Below are 15156 nucleotides of genomic sequence, written 5' to 3' on the forward strand. Positions count from 1 at the left end.
GTGGGCACACCCGCAACCTTCATAGCGATCGCTCGCGAGTTTTTTGAGTGTGTTTTCTGTCGAGCCGCTGAGTAGCAGCTATTATATATTCACCGGCTAAGTTAAATATTTAAAAAGGTGACCTTTCCTCTCTACGCTCCTCCCAGCCTGACGAGGACTCAACCGTTATCCACCACAGATGAAGCTACATAAGCTGAATCCCCTACTGCTGCTACCTCCGCGGTCATCCAAGGTGACCGGAGGAAGCAGCCGGGCCTACAGGAAATGCGTCACAATCGCTCGCCATTCATTCCTATTTCTAGCACGCTCTCTTGCCTCTCTCACCCAGAGCTTTCTTCACTCCATCCATCCACCCAAACCTTGGCCTTCCTCTTGTACTTCTCCCATCAACTCTTGCATTCATCACCTTCTTCAGCAGACAGCCATTTTCTATTCTCCTTTTTAATGTGAAAAGAAAAAGGTTTTTAGAAGACATTGAAGTCAAAATAATTGCACTTTGAGCTCAGGGCTATTTTTCCTTTAAGTACCCTTGGCTTATAGCATTTCTGCTTTTCCAACTAGGGTTGTAGCTTAGCAAGTAATAATAATAATAATAATAATAATAATAATAATAATAGGTGAATTTGAGCATTACCGCATATTTCTTAATAACTGGAGGAACGTCTGGTGAACTTCTGTCTGGATCTCTACTTATTGTTCTCATGCGATGACCTTTCTCTTCAAGCTCAAGTGACCATCCTAAAATTTCTGGATGATGCATCCCGACTACATTGACTTTGTGATCCTTCTCAAAAATTTTCATTGATCTGCAAATAACAAAAGCAAATTCATCGAAATTTTCCTACACAACACATATAATTTTATTTAATGTATGTACAGCAATGATAAAATGAATACACTATAACATGAATCAATGAAATGCAAAGGAAAATTAGGATGAGAAAATATCTATGAATTTGAAAGTAATTTGTACAAATCCGAGTCCTTTACAGAGAACGATAACTGTGCAGCAGGAATACATACAAAATATCTCACTCTTCAATGTGGAGATATATTTCAACAACACCTGAAACTAGCCATAAGACTTTTAGCAAGGTGTAACTACCTACTGCTAGTTAGAGGGGAGTAGACCGGCCACCTCGCTCACACCTGTACTGGTAACAATACTTTCTTACTTTACTTTGATGGCTGCTTTTTTGGTCCCATACAGCCGGGGAACCCCACTCTCTACAGGACCTCCACTGTCGTTTTACCTTGTTTGTTTAGAGTATTTAACATACTGTTCATTTACTGTTAAATTGTCACTGTTGTATGGTTGTTTACATAAGAAGGTCTTCAGTTTCCTCTTGAGAGCATTAATGTCATCAATCATTCGGATGTTTCGTCAGAGCTTATTATATAGTCTCGGGGCCGCATGTTTAAAGGCTCTGGAGCCTACAGTAGACATATATCTAGGTTCCAATAGTTTGAAGCCATCTGTAACTATTCTCGTGTCGACACGATTTGTTGGCTGTGCAATATGTAGCAATTCTCTTAAGTATTTTGGATGACCGGTTCTGATAACTTGGTGGGTTAATGTACATATTTTAAATTCAATTCTCGCTTTATTTCAGCTCGATAGAGACATTCTCTCCCATAAACCTATTTTCTTGTTCCGAATAAATACAATCTGGGATAAAACTTAAAAGACTTTCCTCTTCTCTTTCAGTGTTTGTACGTGAGGATCTACCATGTGGTTTTGCTCAGAGCAGTCACTTTGATTGCTGCCGGGGGGGTGGGCGGGGGGAGGGGGGGTGATGGCGGGAAAGTACGAGTATAGGATTCAGGTTTGTATAGTTGGGAAAAATGACAAATTCGAAGATAATTTGTCATTATTCCGACACTGATAAACCTGGAGTTATCTATTATGGGTGTATTCTTTCAACGAAGCTGGAGGGTACCCAATTAAACTTTTGGCGTGAGGTGGCAACCCTACCCAGGCACTGGGGACGGGGTGGCCCGGGGTACCCAGCCACCTACAGTATATATAAACTCACGGATTGGTTATCTAGTCACTTTCTGTTTGGCTGGTAGAGCGGGGTTGTCTCCTCTCTCTCTTCCTCGAGGCTTAGCCATAAACATTGGACAAATTGTTGCTTTACGCTTATCTTTCTCTTTTCGGGTGTGACTGCGCTTCTTCAATGACGCTCGCGAGGGTTGCCATTGCGGGACCTTAATATCATCGGTTGAGACCGATCCCCATTCTTTGTAACCAACCTGTCGAGGGCGTCGTTGCGAGCATAGCTCGCCTGTGACGATTGTAGGGAGTGGTCTGACTTCCAGTGGAAGAAAATCGGGCGGCGCAAGAAGAATAAAGCCAAGCACGATCATTCTCCTTCAGGAACTTCCTCGGGGACAAAGAAACCGCGAGATCTGAACGTTTGCGTTTATGATCTCGGCGCTTCCGTTCACGAGGGCAGCGCTCATGTTCACAAGGGTGACGCTCACGTTCACAAGGAAGACGCTCACGTTTGCGAGAGCGACACTCACAAACACGAGGGAAGCGCTCACGATCGCCAAGAAACTCTTGACTCTCCAATTGCTCACAGTCCCGAGAGGGAAGCTCACGATCACGAGCAGATTGCTCATGATCACGAGCCAGACATTCACGATCACAAACAGGATACTGTACTCACGATCCTGAGCAAGACGCTCACAATCTAGAGCAGGATAATCTAGACGTTCCTCTTCCCAAGGGAAACGTAGGTGCTCGCGTCCAGCATCCATGCTGCGCTCCACATCTCGAACTTCTTCGCAACTACGACCGGTAAAGGACTACTCACTGCCCAACTCTCTGACATACATCCTGCTAAGGTACCCCCTGTCCCTTTTGTGGCCTGGGCTCTTTAGCTAAGCGATCGCCCATGCGACTCTCGCTACCGCATTCGTCCGCAGCCAAGTGAACTCCGACACTTAGAGTAGCCCCAGTTCCGAAGCCTTTTTCCTTGCCTCTAGCGAGTGTTAGCCGACCTCCAGTTCCGAAGGAGCCCGTTGGGCCTCCTCTTTCCCGATAGCCGCCTGCCACTCGTGAGTCAGACGTTTCCACTTGTGAACTCGACCGTTGAAACATAATCCTCTCGTTTTCACGTGTGAATCTCGTGATTTGACGAGCTGAAGCCCCGAAGTCGCGATCCATTACGGGCCCGACTCCTTCGGCAACATATGCGGCTAACACTACCTCTACAGGTAAACTGATTCCCTTCCCTGAAGGATTTAAAGACCTCCAAATAAGTTTGCAGGAGTTCCCATCTCTTCCTCTCGGCCTCTTCAATCAATAATGGAGGACCTCCTCATGCCACTGAGACTTAGTTCCAAATTTGTCATTTGTTCAGGCATAAATACAAACCATTGCCCTTTACATAGGAGACTCATCCTTGGGCAGGAAGAAGTTCATGTTCCAAATGGCTGGAAAACTAGTTGCAGGATTCCTAAACTTGGACCTTGGATTTGCTTGGTTCACCCCATAAGTTTGCCTGGTTAAAACACACTACACCTAGTAGGCTATGGTGTGTATGGAATGACACTTCTATGTCATGTTATAGAAAAGCTACCTGTAAGATGGGGCCTGCCTGCTGGCGAATCAATTCAAGCTATAAGGCTTTCCGATGCTGTGACCCAGAAAGGGGAAGATGAAAATGAAAGGAAAACCTTCAAGTGAGGTTGACACAACAGGTCAGAAAGGGGAGGAAACTCCCTCAACCTCCATCAAGTGGCAGTAGAAGGTCCAGGTACCATTCTGGCTGTGGCCATGGTGGAGCTATCAGCCATAGATAGGTTGACTGAGGATCTCACCCTGATGAGGGCTTTCCTGAAGAGGCAGAACGGGGAACACGTACACGTCCACATTGTCCAACGGGTGTTGGAAGGCATTCTGGAATGCCCCGTGTGAGTCCTGTATTGCCGAGCATTACGCCAGAAACTTTCAGTTGAGGGGAGCTACGTATAGGTCTAGTACTGGCGAACACCATAAAGTCATTACTTTGTTTTATATGTGAGGATTCAAAGACCACTCGGATCCAATTATCTGAGTCTTCCTGCTCAGATTGTCTGCCATGATGTTCTTGTCGCCTGCTTTGAACCAGACTACCAGGAAGACTGCATTTTTGTCCGTCCATCTCAGGATTTCGTAGACTAGTTGGCAAAGTCGCCGTGAAATATTACCTCTTGGCATGTTTAGATACGTCACCAAGGTCATGCTGTCGCTCATCAACACTACCCAAGTGGCCTGAAAGGAGAATGTGTTGAGGAGCAAGAAAAGTCACTCTCTACTCCGGGGTTTTATGTAGCAGAGCCGATCTGACTCTAACCACATTTCGGAGGACATATGCTGAAGAAAGTGAGCCCCCACCCTTCTTTTGATGCATCGGTGAAGAGCAACAAATCTGGGGGAGAAGAAAGGAATAAAAACTCCCAGAGGGTCCCTTCCTTGCATCTCTCGATTCTTTCATGTGGCGGGAAAACTTTCCCTTGTAAGGTATCTATTTACATCCCAAGATATACTATAGTCCATTTCTTTTAGCGAGTCATATTTGCACCGACTCGCAATGGTGCCCTTTTAGCTCGGAAAAGTTTCCTGGTCGCTGATTGGTTAGAATTATCTTGTCCAACCAATCAGCAATCAGGAAACTTTTCCGAGCTAAAAGGGCACTGCTGCGAGTCGGTGCAAATATGACTCGCTAAAAGAAATGGACTATAGGTTCTGTTTGGGTTCTAGATTTGACTTCTCCCTGTTTACCACAAAATCCAGATCGAGGCAAAACTGGAGAAATCTGTCTTGATGAAAGAGATAGGTCTCCGACAAGTCTGCCAGAATCAACCAATTATCCCAGATAACAGAGGAGACAAATGCCATTAGTGAGGGCTCTGACAGAAACCAAAGTGAACACTTGAGGAGTCTGTTGACAGACCAAAGTGCAACATCCTGAACTGGTATACTTTGAGCATTTCACAGCGTAGGTACTTCCTTGAGGATGGAAGGACGGGGATCTGGAAGTACGCAACCTCTAGATCCAACGTGAACATAACGTGTTACAGTCATAGTGCCTGCCTGACCATGGCTGCGGTATCCATTTTGAACGGATTCTGTGGAATAAATTTGTTCAAAGCCGAGAGGTCGACGACCAGTCTCCAGCTCCCAGATGCCTTCTCTACAAGAAATTGTTGACTGTGAAAGCCTGGACACTAGTCGAGGATGTTGTAGTAAGCCCTTCTCTAACATGGTCTGGATTTCTGCACAAAGGGTAACGTATGTCTTTTGCCGATCCCTTCATGAAGGATAATGATCTTGTTGGAGGACGAATCAGGGGAGGAGAATAGCTGATGAGCGGGACGACATAACCCGAGCAGAAGACAACAACTGTCCTGAGTTCAGCTCTGTGGCACTGCCATCTCTGCTACTTGACCTTCAATTATCACCACATCGGTAGTGCTGTGGGGAGATTGCCTCCCTAATGTCCATGTCTACCAGTCTTCCCTCCTCGTCCTCTACCCTTTTTTCCCTGAAAGAGCAGACTCTGGGGATTTCACTTCTTGGCATTGGACACCCGAGGGCCCTCCTTGGTTTTATGGGCTTGTCTCACAACTGGAGAAGCCTTGGGCAAAGCAGGTGGCGAAGAAGCAGGCCGGGATGTAACGGCTCAGTAGAGGAGAGTCCTTGCTCGGCTTCCTCGACTTCTCAGTCACCCCCTCAACGTTCTCGAGGGGGAACAAGGATGAGATCTTTATGGAGGAGTTCCAGAGATGAAGGATCTCCCGCCATGGCATCTGCCTCTGGAACTTGAAGACGACAGCATCGCGCCTCTTCAAAATCCAGTTGGTCTACTGGTTTGCCGCATTATGGGTTAAGAGCTGCATCAACCTTGCACTTGTGAGGATGATGTTCTCAAAGACTTTGCATTTCCCAGGGTCTGAGAGCACTTCTGTGTTGGCTAAATAGCCAACAGTCCTCGACCAATGGTCCATCAAGGAGGAGGCCTGAAGAGTAGCCTTCGCCATCCTCTCCATGTTCGCAGCATAAGCAGCAGAAAATACCAGTGACTGCGAAGCCAATTTCCCTGACCTCGAGCCTTGTGCCAAAGCTGACACTGCTAGGTCTAGGGGCAAAGGAGAAGGAAAGTCATTAAGGATATTACAATAATTCCCCTGCCTCACGAAAGGCAGAGGAAGAAGCTTTGACGATCTCCCAACAAAGCGAGTTCTTCCTTGCAGAAATCTGAGTCAACCTTTGCAATAGACCCCAATGCTAACTTTGACCATGGCAGCTCTATGTGTGGTCTGTTGGCTCTAGGAGCACAGTGTAAAACATCTATGACCATGTACCTCCCCTTAGAAGGGGGTATGGGGTCCCTCACCGAGACTGTTGACCAGCTTAGTGCATGCCAGGACTTGCAGAAATGTCGAATTGGGCTCGCCTTACAATGACTGGAGCCTTAGGGCTAGATGCAGCTGGGTGAACACCTAAGTGTCGGAATCGTAATCATCTTCCACCTCAAAGCTCATACTTAGCTGGGCTTGAGGTGGGTTGTTATCAACATCAGGTAATGCCCACAGTAGCGCAAGGTCTTAGAGGTTCGTCAACTACACACTGCAATCGCTTATGAAGACTGGGGTCTTCCAAAAGCTTAGAAGCCGTTCTTCAGAAGCGAGTTTGCATCCTTCTTTTCTCGTGCCTTTCTAGTGAAGGAGAGAATGCGGGATTCCCCCTTCTGCCTTTTAGCCACCAGACTTAGCTGGGGCTTGAACCGTAATCTGTTTTGGTTGCGAGACTGTGGTGGAAGGAACTTCTTTACATACTCAATAGACGATAGCCACACGTTAAGATACTACCTCTAGAGAGTTATTGGGTCCTTTGATTTGCCAGAGAATACTACATTGGATCCTCCTCTCTGGTTACGGCTCATTTCGTTTTTGCCTACACACACACCGAATAGTCTGGCCTATTCTCACCACATTCTCTGTCCTCATACACCTGACAACACTGAGATTACCAAACAACTTTTCTTGGCTCATGGGGTTAACTACTGCAATGTAATTGTTCAGTGGTTACTTTCCTCTTGGTAAGGGTAGAAGAGACTTTAGCTTTGGTAAGCAACTCTTCTAGGAGACAATTCAAAATCAAACCATTGTTCTCTGGTCTTGGGTAGTGCCATAGCCTCTGTACCGTGGTTTTCCACTGCCTTGGGGTAGAGTTCTCTTGCTTGAGGGTACACTCAGGCACACTATTCTATCCTATTTCTCTTCCTCTTCTTTTTTTAAAGTTTTATCGTTTATATATGAAAGAATTATTTCAAAGTTGTTACTGTTCTTAAAAGTATTTTATATAGTTCATTACTTCTCTGGGGGTGTACTTATTACCTTGTTTCCTTTCCTCACTGGGGTATTTTTCCCTGATGGACTACCAGGGGAGGACAACATCTCATGCTTGTGAGTGTCTGCCGAAGGTCCCCGAAGGCGAGGACAAGTATGCCTATCCTCAAGACCACACTCACCCCGAGGTTTGAGAGCACTCAAACAAGAGCTGCCCCCCAGATTCTCGGATGGGCGAGGAACTGACGTGGAGGATAAAAGTCCAAGGGGCACGAGATATAGCAGAAGGAACGCCCTCCTGTTGGCTCTAGAAGGGCAAGTTCCCAAGCCAACCCCGCTAAGAGCTAAAACACACTCCTGCTGTGCCCCGCGAATCAACACCTCCAAGAACTGTTCCTTTGATGGGGGACATGAAAGTACTAAGGACAGCAACAAAAGACCTTGAGAGTCTCGAGATGCTGACTCCCCCAAGGAAGAAGATTTTGCCGTCTCACTAGGGGAAATGGAAAGTACTTCCTAACCTGAAGATTATACAGCCACTGCTCTTACTCGATCGTTCCCAGGAGGAGGCTGAGCAAGAAGAGACTAAGGGGGGTACCAGAAAAGAGAAGAAGATCCCGAATAAGAGGAATCCCTTTTAAATTTCTTCCTCTTCCACATCCCTCACACCGAGAAGATGGCCATTTCTGACACTCATTGCATGGAGAGGCCTGGTTACAGGAATGTCCTATGCATATAGGGAAAAGTCACTGAAGATCAGTCTCTATCTTGGACATGAACATGTCAACACGCTCTCGGTCAAATATGCATTTAGTGCATCCTCAAAGTACAATTCCAAGAGCGTGGAAGGGAACATCTGATCTCAACCAAGGCCGAAATGCGGAGTTATAGGGAGTGAGTGGGGAGGGAGGTGCTTCCCCTCTATTCAGGGATAACAATCCGTACGATTGTTGACACCTATTTAGAAGTTTTCATAACAGCATTTGTATTTGTGTAGGAACAAATCCTGTTTATTACCCGAGATATTTCAACAATTGCACAATCAAGATACATGGGAAATGAAAAAATATCAAAAAGTGTTTGTGAACTGTATACAGTAATTTAATGTGTAAGTATAATTGGTAAGTATATCTGTGTGCTTAAGTGTATCTGTAATCGTATAACGCCTTGTCATTATTCATACTACAGTAGTCTTTATTCAATATTTCATAGAATTGAACTGAAAACCGATCATAACACCATAATGATTTAGAAACGGACTAGACAAGTACGGTACTGTACTGAAGACGCAAACGTTCTCTGAACACGGCATTGCGTCCAGTCTGAACGCATTTCAACGTGAAAGACTTGTAAGGACAAAGTAAAAGATACAGACACAATAATTGATTGACAAACAAGATGGACGTAGATGAATCATCCATTGTCTTCGACATGCATGACGGTCTACCTATTTACAAAGTTTGGTCAACATCCCTTGGATCCTGAAGAGGAAATATTCAGTAAAAGAATGCTCAAGAAATATGTGTGTGTATATATATATATATATATATATATATATATATATATATATATATATATATATATATATATATATATATATATATACTGTATATATAAAGGGTATAAGCAGGATATTAAGCAACAATCTTTCACTTACTTAAAAATAGTAGAAATTGTCAGGTCAGCTGGCATATCAGAGCCAGTCATCTTGAATGCAGTCCATGACGCGGAAGGTCTGAAATAAGAGGGAAAACTAATAACACAAATAAAGGGGGCAAAGACCTGAATCTACTTTCAACCACTAATACAATGCTAATATTATTATTATTATTATTACTATCCAAGCTACAACCCTAATTGGAAAAGCAAGATGCTATAAGCCCAGGGGCTCCAACAGGGAAAAATAGCCCAGTGAGGAAAGGAAATAAGGAAATAAATAACTGAAGAGAACAAATTAACAATAAATCATTCTAAAAAAAGTAATGTCAAAAGAGATATATCATATATAAACTATTAACAACGTCAACAACAAATATGTCATATATAAACTATAAAAAGACTCATGTCCGCCTGGTCAACAAAAAAGCATTTGCTCCAACTTTGAACTTTTGAAGTTCTACTGATTCAACAACCCGATTAGGAAGATCATTCCACAACTTGGTAACAGCTGGAATAAAACTTCTAGAGTACTGCGTAGTATTGAGTCTTATGATGGAGAAGGCCTGGCTATTAGAATTAGTAATCTTATATAAGATTTGGGGTGTATGTAGGATAGCGGCCACCTGTATGCATTATTATGGCTAACTTAGAATACGGCAGTGTAAGGGCGGGTCGCGGGGGGCGTTAGCCCCCGTTAGGTATGTAGGTAAGGACATGGCTTGTAGGTTAGGTTAGGGGGGGGGAGAGTTTAGGTCCATTTTTAAGCAATGCATGAGGAACTGGCCGCTGATATACAAAGGCTCCTAGGATTTGAATATTTGACTAAGGCATTATTACAACAAGAGAGGCAGATAGTTGGGAGTACCATCAAACTTTTATAATTATAAGTGAAAATAAAACTATCAAGTTTAAAGTTGCCTCACGGGACCAATAAAACTTTTACATGTTTTAACATGAAAGTAGAGGATTGAAAAAAATGGTATTTTATTGGCATTGGTGAGAAAAATTAAACTTCGAACGTCAGGCAACGACATCTCCCCAGTCTTTGACCACCAACGAGCACAGCTCTCGTTGAATATACTAAATTTTTTTTAATAAGGCGCATTTGCACTGACTCGCAGCGGTGCCCTTTTAGCTCGGAAATGTCTCCTGTTATCTGATCAGTTGGAACTATCTTGTCCAACCAATCAGCGGTCCGGAAACGAAACTTTTCCGAGCTAAAAGGGCACCCTTGCGAGTCCGTGCAAATCTGCCTTACTAAAAGAGTTGACTATAAGTAATCATACGAAAAAAAACCTAAACTGAAATTTCTCCACCGTTTCTACGCTTCCGACGTCACCTGAAATAAATTTCGTCGAGCGAAGCTTGTCCGTGTGGATGGAGCCTTAGGTAATGTCATGGGTTGTAGGTTAGGTTATGGGGGGTGGGGGAGAAATCTAGGTTAGGTGATTTATGCAGGCAGGAGGTCCTGTCCGTCGTTATACAAAGGCTCCTATTTTGGTTTACTCGTACATGAATTATAAGAAAAATGTGAGCTATATCATTATTTACATATATTCTTTTCAAGATACGTTTTCCAATTTTCAATCAGTAACAATTTTTTTAATAAGGAAAGTTTTTCCTGTCTGTAACTATGAAACCCATAATACTATGATTGGAGATGCTAGGGATAAAATAACCTTATAATTGCAGTAGTACATAAATTAAGACTTGACTTGACCTTAAAATTATAGTATAGTACAAAAATTACGGCTTGATCTTAAAATTATAGTACAGTACAAGAAATAAGGATTGATATGCCCTTAAAATTAAAGTACAGTACAAAAATTACGTCTTGACCTTAAAATTACGGAACAGTACAAAAATTAAGTCTAGCCTAAAAATTATAGTATTGTAAAACAATAAGGCTTGATTTTACTTTAAAATTATAGTACAGTACATAAAATAAGGCTTACCTTGACCTTAAATTATAGTAGAGTAAAAAAAAATAAGCCTAGACTTAATCAACTAATTTTAGATCAAGAAAATACAAATACTAACGACATTTACTTATAAAATGACTACTGTACGCCTACAATAGGTAAGCCTACCGTCAGATAGCTACGCCATTTCAACCATAATAAAAGACATTTAGATCTTCTACCACCATTCTAAACCTGATTATTTCATTAATTATTGTAAAAATCATCAAGAAACATAATAAAATGTGCAAAATACTTCGCAAGAGAGAGTTCCGGATCCTCCTCGTAAGACATGTTTCCTTTTCAAATAGACGTTACTAACCACTTTATTAAATCCTGATGATGCTATTTTAATATGTTCTATATATAATAAAAAATGAGTTAAAACTACCTATATTTATATTATATAAGTATATAATTATATCTTTATTAGATTATTATTATAAATTAGAGAATATTTACTCATATATATGAAGAAACTCTTATTTTTATCTCGGTTATATAACCTGTAAATAAAGACGAAATCTTTTTTCAAATATACGTTACTGGCGTACAGAATAGACGCTTTATTAATTCCTGCTGATAATATTTTGATATATTCTAAATAAAGTAGAAATGAGATGAAACAACTTATATTTATATTATATATGTATATAATTATATTTTTATAAGATTATTATAATGAAATTTAGAATATTCACTCATATATGTGAAGACACTTTTTATTTTATCGTGTTTACATAAACTGTAAATAAAGTCGAATTCTGTGGACTATATATATATATATATATATATATATATATATATATATATATATATATATATATATATATATATATATATATATATATATACATATATATATATATAACTCGCGAATACGGTTTAGTATAAACGCCTTTACTAACTTGGACTTTAAGAACTATTTTCCTAGTCCTTTCCCAATTCAAGTATATCTGCTTTCAAATGTTTAGGATCATTAAATGAATTGAAGGGGCTAATTTTATGAGTAAGGAAAGTCAATATGAAATTAAAATGTACTAGTGGTTTTTAGAAACCGTCTAATGAAAATATTACAGAATAATTACAATAATTTGAAAAGTTAAATGTAATTTCTTACACATATTGTTCTTCTATATCATAACTATTTTGAATGAGAGTTTGATTTTAGTATTGAATAAAAACTTTTTCACTTATTTTCAAAACCACGAGCCTTAGAAATGTCTACGTGCTAAAATATCAAAACTGACCACAATTGGTTGCCAAAACAGATGATAGCAAGGTGTTATCCCAACTGATTTCAAGGTTGAATGGGATAAAAGTAAAGATTAAGAATTTTATTAATAATGTTGCAATAGAACAGGTAAAAAACTTCATTTCATTAACAAGTTTATGAGTTTTGCACCTATCATGCGATAGAGCAGCCCCAAACTTATTTTGCGGAGTGAGCAGTTAGGAACCAAGATTGAATAGAAGATTAAGTTTTATTATTAGTTTATAATTTTTCAATCTTATCTGTTGTATTTCAAATACATTAGCGCATATTTTTCTATGATCCTACATACGTGTAAGCTATAAATGGCATCTTTAGTATAAGCATATAGGCCAAAAGTGATGTTTTATATTCAATGACTTCCTTAATAAATATGTTTAGCCTTATTCTTAAACAATTTGGTCTATTAATTTTTATTATAATATACAGTGAATTTATGTACAATCATTGCTAATAAATCAATAATTATCCTCTAAACATTATTATTATTATTATTATTATTATTATTATTATTATTATTAGCTAAGCTACAAACCTAGTTGGAAAAGTAATATGCTCTACGCCCAACCGGAAAAAAATAGCCCAGTGAGGAAATGAAACAAGGAAAGATGTAAATTGCAGAAGTAATGAACAATTAAAAGGAAATATTTTAAGAACAGTAACATTAAAATACATCTTCCATTTATGAACAATAAAAACTTAAAGTTCAAACTTGGAGCAAATGTTTTTATGTTGAACAGGCTGACATGTCTTTTTATAGTTTATACATGAAATGCCTGTTTTAATGTTGAGACTTTTCTTAAAATATTATATTCTAATCGTTCATTACTTCTCTTGTAGTTTATTTATTTCCTTTCCTCATAGGGCTATTTTTCCCTGCTGGAACCCTTAGGGTTATAGCTTCCTGCTTTTCCAACAAGGGATGCAGCTTAGATGATAATAATAATAATAATAATAATAATAATAATAATAATAATAATATAATGACTTTGTTGATAAAAATAAAAAATGACGAGTTAGGGAGAAAATCAGTAAAAGAAAACGAACCTTCCACTCTTTAAAGAAAACAAATTATTGGGTAACTTTGTTATTCTTAAAAAGCAGAAGACTTTACTCATGATGTAAAAAATGATTGTGTTGAAAGATCTTCACACAACTCTAAGATGGATATAAAAATAAACAATAATTATTCTAGCAATGACAGATGTTGATATGATAAACCTCTCCAGTTATTCTTATGAGAGCACTCATAGAACATCCGTAATACATAAACTTAGAAATGTTCATTGTGTTATTGGTAATTTGAAATTTGAAATGGGGAACAAAATCTAATTAAATCATTGAAACTAAGTTCAAAAAATGAAATTTCAAGTTTTCCACAAATATTGTTCTAATTTACACTATAATTATTGTATATTCTTTTATTACATTATTGGTATTACAATATTTTTTATATATTTAATTGGTTCTGGCAATGTATTTAATATAACTAATTCTGGAGGTTTGAACTCGTAATGTTGCAAAACTTATTTTTTTTTTACTGATCGCATTTGTATATATTTATATTCAATGTCACTATCAACTTGGGTAATAATCTGTTGTTATTATTATTATTATTATTATTATTATTATTATTACTACTAGTTAAGCTATGACCCTAGTTGGAAAAACTGGATGCTAAAAGCCCATGTGCTCCAACAGGGAAAAATAGCCCAGTGAGGAAAGGAAACAAGTAAATAAATACACCACAGGCGAAGTTGCATTTCCAATATAATTTTTTAAAAATTACAACGCAAGAAAGATTAATCGTATATTGCAAATATACAAAATTAACAGCTTTGTCTTTCAACCACAATATTATTATTTTCATTATTACTAGCCAAGCTACAACCCTAGTTGGAAAAGCAAGATGGTATAAGCCCAAGGGCTCCAACAGGGAAAAATAGCCCAGTGAGGAAAGGAAATAAAATAAATAAATGATGAGAATAAATTAACAATATATAATTCCAAAAACAGTAACAACGTCCAAACTCTTAACAGAGAAGAACACACGGTTTTATTTATTTATTTTGCCTTTAATATAAAGCTCTTCCGTTCTTGCATGTTTTACATACAATGCAAGATACTTTCGTTATGTATGTTTCATAATTCTGATAATCTTTTACATTTAGATCTTCCCGGACAGTTCCATCCTGTTCGCAATACTAGGCAGGCAGTTAATTCTAATAGTCAGGCCTTCTCCATCATGAGGCTCAATACTACACAGTATTCTAGAAATTTTATGCCAGCTATGACCAAGTTGTGGAATGATCTTCCTAATCGGGTAGTTGAATCAGTAGAACTTCAAAAGTTCAATACTACACAGTATTCTAGAAGTTTTATTCCAGCTGTGACCAAGTTGTGGAATGATCTTCCTAATCGGGTAGTTGAATCATTAGAACTTCAAAAGTTCAAACTTGTATCGAACGTTTTAATGCTGGACAATCTGATATACGTCTTTTTATAGTTTATGTATGAAATGTCTTTTTAATGTTACTGTTCTTAAAATATTTTATTCTAGTTGTTCAATTTTCTCTAGTGGTTTATTTATTTCCTAATTTCCTTTACTCACTGGTCTGCTTTTCCCTCTTGGAGCCCTTGGGCTTATAGCGTCTTGCTTTTCCAACTAGTGTTATGGCTTCGCTAGTAATAATAATAATAATAATAATAATAATAATAATAAAAATAATAATAATAATAACACAAACAGGTCTAACCAATCAACACACCGACACTGAACAGTATACTTATCTGTTGCTGGACCTTTTTCAAGAAATGTCCCTAGCCCCCTAGCTAGTACAGTGATAAGGTGTTTGCCTAGCATTCACATGGCAGCAGATAGATCCTAGCCTCCAGGCTAGTACAGTGTTAACGTGTTCG

At 39.3% G+C, this 15156-nt stretch overlaps 1 protein-coding gene across 2 annotated transcripts in view; it reads right to left on the bottom strand.

Moving 5' to 3' along the window:
- LOC137627921 (uncharacterized) overlaps positions 1-11278 on the bottom strand; it is a 71916-nt gene extending 60638 nt beyond the window's left edge. For both annotated transcript variants that reach the window (XM_068359375.1, XM_068359374.1), the window contains exons 1-3: positions 11221-11278; positions 9002-9079; positions 635-806 (exon numbers count right to left, since the gene is read on the bottom strand). In XM_068359375.1, coding sequence (XP_068215476.1) covers positions 635-806; positions 9002-9079; positions 11221-11258 — 288 coding nt within the window. In that variant the 5' untranslated portion in view covers positions 11259-11278. The remainder of the gene's footprint in view (positions 1-634; positions 807-9001; positions 9080-11220) is intronic.
- Between the last annotated feature and the right edge of the window lie 3878 nt (positions 11279-15156).

Source organism: Palaemon carinicauda, chromosome 35, assembly GCF_036898095.1.
Source record: "Palaemon carinicauda isolate YSFRI2023 chromosome 35, ASM3689809v2, whole genome shotgun sequence".
Classification (NCBI taxonomy): domain Eukaryota; kingdom Metazoa; phylum Arthropoda; class Malacostraca; order Decapoda; family Palaemonidae; genus Palaemon; species Palaemon carinicauda.